At 33.4% G+C, this 6,000-nt stretch overlaps 1 protein-coding gene across 1 annotated transcript; it reads left to right on the forward strand.

Annotated features, from left to right (window-relative positions):
* Positions 1–1,840: 1,840 nt before the first annotated feature.
* LOC18587235 (protein NRT1/ PTR FAMILY 5.4-like) lies at positions 1,841–4,918 on the forward strand. Its single transcript, XM_007010941.3, has 5 exons — positions 1,841–2,003; positions 2,086–2,303; positions 2,373–2,624; positions 2,729–3,003; positions 3,898–4,918. The coding sequence occupies exons 1-5, from the start codon at positions 1,886–1,888 to the stop codon at positions 4,778–4,780; spliced, it is 1,746 nt and encodes a 581-aa protein (XP_007011003.3). The 5' UTR covers positions 1,841–1,885; the 3' UTR covers positions 4,781–4,918.
* The last annotated feature ends 1,082 nt before the right edge of the window (positions 4,919–6,000 follow it).

Raw genomic sequence — 6,000 nt, forward strand, 5'->3', positions numbered from 1 at the left:
CAGAATTGTCTATTAACTCATAAAAAATAAATATTTATAATTTTGTTATTTATTTATCTCCGAACCATTCATGAATTGTAGAATTTTTTGAGTATAGGGCAAAAGGGTGGAGTTATTTTTTTGAAATTTGGTGGTTTAGATTCAAATAAAAAGCTATTGAATCAAATAAGGATGCTTAATCTTGAAGCGTTATAATTGATGTTAGAATAAACATACATTGATTTTGGATTCAATTATTAGAAACTATATATGCTACATGATTTTTGTAGTTAGAAAATCAAGCACCAAACATGGTTAAATAGTTATGTATAGCATTGGGAAGATGTGCGTTACACCTTTAAAATTAAGTTCACCCCCTCTTTTAGAATCCTATCCATGCATGTATCACATGAACTAGGGAAAGACAAAATGAAGTTAAGACCTGTAATTAGTTTGAAAGTGTTTTTACTCATACTAGGTATATCATTTCTATCATGTCAGCTTTGAATTAAAGATATTGAAATGATTATCATAAACATTTGAGGTCATATTTAAATAATGACTCGTAAATTTCGGGTTTAAACTTAGTGAATATTTATTTATTTTTAAATGATTTTGTCCAAGATAATCTTATTTAATTCTGTATGATAATTTTCAATTTAAAAAACAAATGTGTATCCTTGAATGTTAGGAGGCCATCATTGATACTATATTCTAGTATTTAACTTTTACTATAGATATGGATCAAATTGTTTGACGTCAAGCAAAGATAAGGTATTCAATCATAGAATATGAACAAAAAATTAAAACTTTCAAGGATGTTGTATTCTTTTATTCTTTTCTCTTTTTCTTTCAATAATTTTGCTTATTATATTAACAATGCTTTGAAACCGCAATTGACTTCCTAGTGGTCCACATGTCAAGTATAAATACATGTGAATGTATACTTTGACAACCAATCAAGAGGTAATTTACACGAGGTGGGCGTTTCATGGGGGGTTGCTTTGGGACATGAGTTCAGCCGTTTATTAGGCATGGAAGAAACGCTCACAAAAGAAAGGTTATGGCCTTGCATCCATATGGAATCCTTGTTGCAGCCAATGATATTTAACAATTGATATTATTAGAATTGGAACTTGAAGTTTAATGATAAAGGATTTTATCAATTAAGGGTTAATCTAAATGTATGATGTAAAGTTTGAATCTCTTTTCGTATTTATCATATTAAAGACAAATGGGTTTTCGATGGAACATATATTCTTACTTATTTTCTAAGTAATTCCCTTCAAAATAAGTAAGTTTTATTTAATTATGTCAATTGTTTGGCCTAGGGAGTTTCACTTGTCCTTGTCTAAGCCTAGCTAGAAAGAGAAGATGGAGGAAGAATCAGCCATTTGACTTTGTGATCACTTATTGCCTCTTCTATTGTTCATTTCTATTTTACTTGCTATAAGAAGTTTTTTTTTTTGAAAAGCTACTTGCTATAAGAAGTAAAAGATATACACAACCTTAAGGGTTTTTTACAATCACAAAACATAACTTAGAGTGACATTTGATAAAGTTTAAGGATTTTATTTTGCCTTTTTTGGATGGTTTAAGTTTGGTAAAAGTATTAAAGCTTTAGATTTTTTTAATGACAATTTTTAATTTAATTTTAAGAATTAAAAAATACATGCATGTATTATTAAACCAAATATTCGACCTCTGTTACTCTCCCAGTGACAGAGTGGGATCTTACAGCATATTTAATAAGTTTATACTCACTACCCTACAGCAATAAAGCATGAAACGAAGTTACTCAAATGCCCAAAGGGCATACAGTAATCTTTTCATATATATAAACTGACCTACCGTCCTAGGCCATCCCAACTTTTTCCTTTTAGACCCTTTCTTCCCAGTTTCCTCCATGGATAGCTCAGTTACCCCAGTCACCATGGATAATGACCACCATCATAATTCCAGCAAGGTCTCTTCTCAAAAGAAGTCCTACAAAGGAGGCTGGAGCGCTGCCATTTTTGTCATCTGTAAGCAACCCTTGAACCGATTCAATCTTGTGTTTCTCTTTTCATGAACAAATTTTGATGTATTGTGTGATCTTCCATGCAGTTGTGGAGATGGCAGAGCGATTTGCTTTCTATGGTTTGGCTGGAAATCTCATCCAATATCTGACAAATAATCTGGGTGAGCCCGTAGCCACAGCAGCCAAGAACGTCAATACCTGGATTGGGGTTTCCGCAATCTTTCCTTTACTCGGAGCCTTCGTTGCCGATTCATACCTTGGCCGTTTCAAAACCATCCTTGCATCCTCCTTCATCTACTTCCTGGTAAGTCCACCTATGTTTAATCATTACTTGAAAACCATTTGAAAACTAACTGTTTCTTCACAATCCTAGGGTATGGTACTACTGAGTTTGTCAGTCTCGGTGATTCCTATACATTCCCGAAAGGCTGTGTTCTTCACAGCGCTTTACGTATTAGCCATAGGCGAAGGAGGCCACAAGCCTTGCGTTCAGACCTTCGCTGCAGATCAGTTCGACGAGAACAACCCGAAAGAGAAGGCTGCCAAAAGCTCATTCTTCAACTGGTGGTACCTTGGGATTGTAACTGGGGCTTCCGTCGCCATTGTTGTTGTGATTTACCTGCAGGTCAAAATGAATAATTTTTGTTCATAGTAGTCCATAGACTTAAAGTCTTGTGACAGAAAACCAGCGTTACTTAAAGTTTCATTTAATGTATTATTCCCATATAGGATAATGTTAGCTGGACAGCAGGATTCGGGGTGTTAGCAGGGTCATTGGCAGTGGCATTGGCATTGTTTCTGATCGGAATCAAGAGGTACCGAAGCCAGAAGCCGACGGGGAGCCCTTTCACCGCCATGGCTCAGGTCTTCGTTGCGGCCGCGAAGAAGTGGCGCGTGAGTGAGACGCACGGTGGCAGGGGGATTTGTTACGAAGATGAAAGAGGTGGGAGCCACGGCCATGGTCAAACCAAGGGCTACAACTTGGTCCGTACACAGCAATTCAGGTCAGTGTCATCTCCACGTAAGTCAAGTATAATACTTCATTTTGGTAAGTTTGCCCATGCTATCAATACTTGGTTGGTTTGACCATTTGATCTTTAAAGAAAAATTTTACTGTAAATTATGAATTAATGGAAAAGGAATAACAAATTTTAATTTGGAAATATTAGACTTTAAAAGGAAATGTGCAAAATCCCTTTGATCCTTTAAATTTTCATTTGGTAATATGAGATTCTTGGGTCGACTTTGATATTAGGTCTCAATTTAAGTAATAATAATGCAGTTTTTAAAATAAAAATAAATTAATATTATTTAGTGTATAAAAAAACAAAAAGGGTTTATTTTATGTGAAAATTAAACTTACTAATTTTGAGTATATATTAGTACTATTTACTGAATTTAATACTACATTTGAGTGACTTTAAACCTGATAAAAATGGGTGTTTTTTTATTTATTTAAAGTACATAAAATTAAATATTATCTCATTAGAAAGAGAGAAACTAAAGTAGGGGTGGCTAGCTAGCTAGCTTATTGCCAACCCGATCATATGATATTTAATGAAGTAAAATATAAAGGCAGAGGAATCCATATATCTGATCACCACTAGATTTTAATAAGATAAAATAGAATGCTTTACGTTTACTTTTTATTTTTTTAATTATATTTTTTAATCATTTTTATAAGCCAGTTTGTTTTCTTCATTCATGTTCACACAAATAGAATGAGATCCTATTCTCTTGCAAAATTTCATGTGATCTGTTTATTTTACAGTATAGTTTACATTAAATAATTAATTCTGTTTTATGCTTTGATTGTTTTAAAATAATTAAGATCAAAGTTAAAACAAAATAAACTTGAAAAGGTTTTTCATCTATATAATATTTTTTTGGAATTGTAGATTTTTGGATAAGGCAATGATCATTGACAACGAAGATGCCATGAGCAAAACCAAGAACCCTTGGAGGCTTTGTTCATTGAACCAAGTGGAAGAAGTCAAGCTTGTACTTCGCCTTATCCCCATATGGCTAGGTTGCTTAATGTTCTGTGCTGTGATAGCCCAACTACACACCTTCTTCACCAAGCAAGGCAGCACCATGATGAGATCAATCGGACCAAATTTCCAAGTCCCTCCAGCAGCACTTCAAAGCCTCGTAGGCTTCACAATCCTCATTGCAGTCCCAGTTTATGATCGAGTTTTCGTTCCTATGGCTCGAAAAATAACCGGACATCCCTCCGGGATCACCATGCTACAAAGGATTGGTATTGGCTTGTTCGTGTCTATGCTTAACATGGTTGTTGCTGGCCTGATAGAGACTGCGAGGGTCAACACTGCAAGAAAACATGGCCTAATGGACAACCCCAAAGCCGTAGTCCCAATGAGTGTATGGTGGTTACTCCCTCAGTACGTGCTCACAGCAATCGGGGATGTGTTCACCATTGTTGGATTACAAGAACTGTTCTATGATCAAATGCCTGAAGAAATGAGAAGCATTGGGGCTGCTGCGTACATAAGTATAGTTGGTGTTGGGAGCTTTATCAACACAGCTATCATCTCTGTGGTGCAAGTGATTACATCAAGGCATGGGAATGTATGGTTGGGAGATAATCTCAATCGTGCACATCTTAACTACTTTTATTGGGTATTGGCAGGGCTGAGTGGTATTAATTTGTGTGTCTATATGTGGATTGCTAGTGGTTTTGTGTACAAGAAAGTAGAGAATGATGAAACAAGAGAGGGTAAAGAGTTAGAAATGGAAGGCTATTTGGAGGTCAAAGTATGAAATTATACAGCTTATTTGGATGTAAGAATACCAATTTACATCTTAGATAATAGTGTGAAAAGTTTTAATGCAAAAATAGTAGGGGTTTTATCTGTTAGGTCTCCTTGAAATCAGCTCAATGCATCAGTTCTTTTTTTTTTTTTTATCTATTTTTACTTATTTTTGTGCACTTATTAGGATTTCCCATCTTAATAATAGATCAAAGGAAAAAAAGGGTTAAATGTATACATTAAAGAGATTGTTATATATTAATTAATAATACTAAAAAGGAATAGTGGCACCAATGAACTGTGCAATGCTCTCCAATTTGAGCTGTTCATGGAAAAGTGACACTCAAGGTTTTATTCATAACTGTACGTTTTGGGTTTAACAGTTTTACTAGCTTTATATATATATATATACACCTTTGGGTTTGTGCTTTTGTACATTCTCCTCCCTTTATTTGTACTTTTGAAACCCAAATTAAAGTGAAGGAATATGTTAAGATATAAATTTGGTTTTTATTATAAAGATTTGAAGATAAAAATAAGAAGTCTTATTATAGTAATTACTTAAATTATAGACTAAATCAAAGTATAATTCTGTTAGATTACATTTCATCAACCTTTTTGTAAAAGACGCACATCTAATTTTAAGATTTCTTTTCTACTAGCATGATAGGTTATAAGTTCTTAATCAATTACCTATCACATTATTTGTTTGTTACATGTTCTGTCACGTCAATTTCTTTACCCGCTTTTTTAATTATTTTTTTGTAGAGAATATGAAAATTAGTGTCATATGAATCCAGCACTTCAAAGAACCAAAGAAACAAATAAGTGAAATTAATTAGAAAAATAAATTTAAATTAAAATGAAATTCAAGCATGAACTTATTTCAATATATCTTTGGGTATATAAATCTTGTGCTGTTCTAGCATACTTGCTTCCTGCCTAACTTTGGGTTAATTTTTCTATTTAAACATAAGCTTTTGATGACCAATTAATTTCTCGGTGCAGTGACCACCAATCCTATTCAAAGGTAGGATTGGTCGCCTATCAATCTAAATTTATTCCAATCTTCAAAATTAATTACCAAGCTATTTATTAAATTAAAAATATTTAATTTGTATTATTGTTCAAATTAAAATTTACAATTAAAAAAGAATAAATACAATGCTCAGCCTTTTATCTTAATGGTAAGGAGCAAAATCATTAGATTTCAAGTTCAAATTAATTTGA

This window comes from Theobroma cacao, chromosome 10 (assembly GCF_053813885.1).
Source record: "Theobroma cacao isolate CCN51 chromosome 10, ASM5381388v1, whole genome shotgun sequence".
Taxonomy (NCBI): Eukaryota; Viridiplantae; Streptophyta; class Magnoliopsida; order Malvales; family Malvaceae; genus Theobroma; species Theobroma cacao.

What these genes read in the sequence shown, in the direction of transcription:
- LOC18587235 (XM_007010941.3), top strand. Translation starts at nt 1,886, where the DNA reads ATGGATAGCTCAGTTACCCCAGTCACCATGGATAATGACCACCATCAT. An exon ending in CGCTGCCATTTTTGTCATCT is followed by an intron (nt 2,004 to 2,085) that starts GTAAGCAACCCT and finishes TCTTCCATGCAG; the next exon opens with TTGTGGAGATGGCAGAGCGA. An exon ending in CCTCCTTCATCTACTTCCTG is followed by an intron (nt 2,304 to 2,372) that starts GTAAGTCCACCT and finishes TCACAATCCTAG; the next exon opens with GGTATGGTACTACTGAGTTT.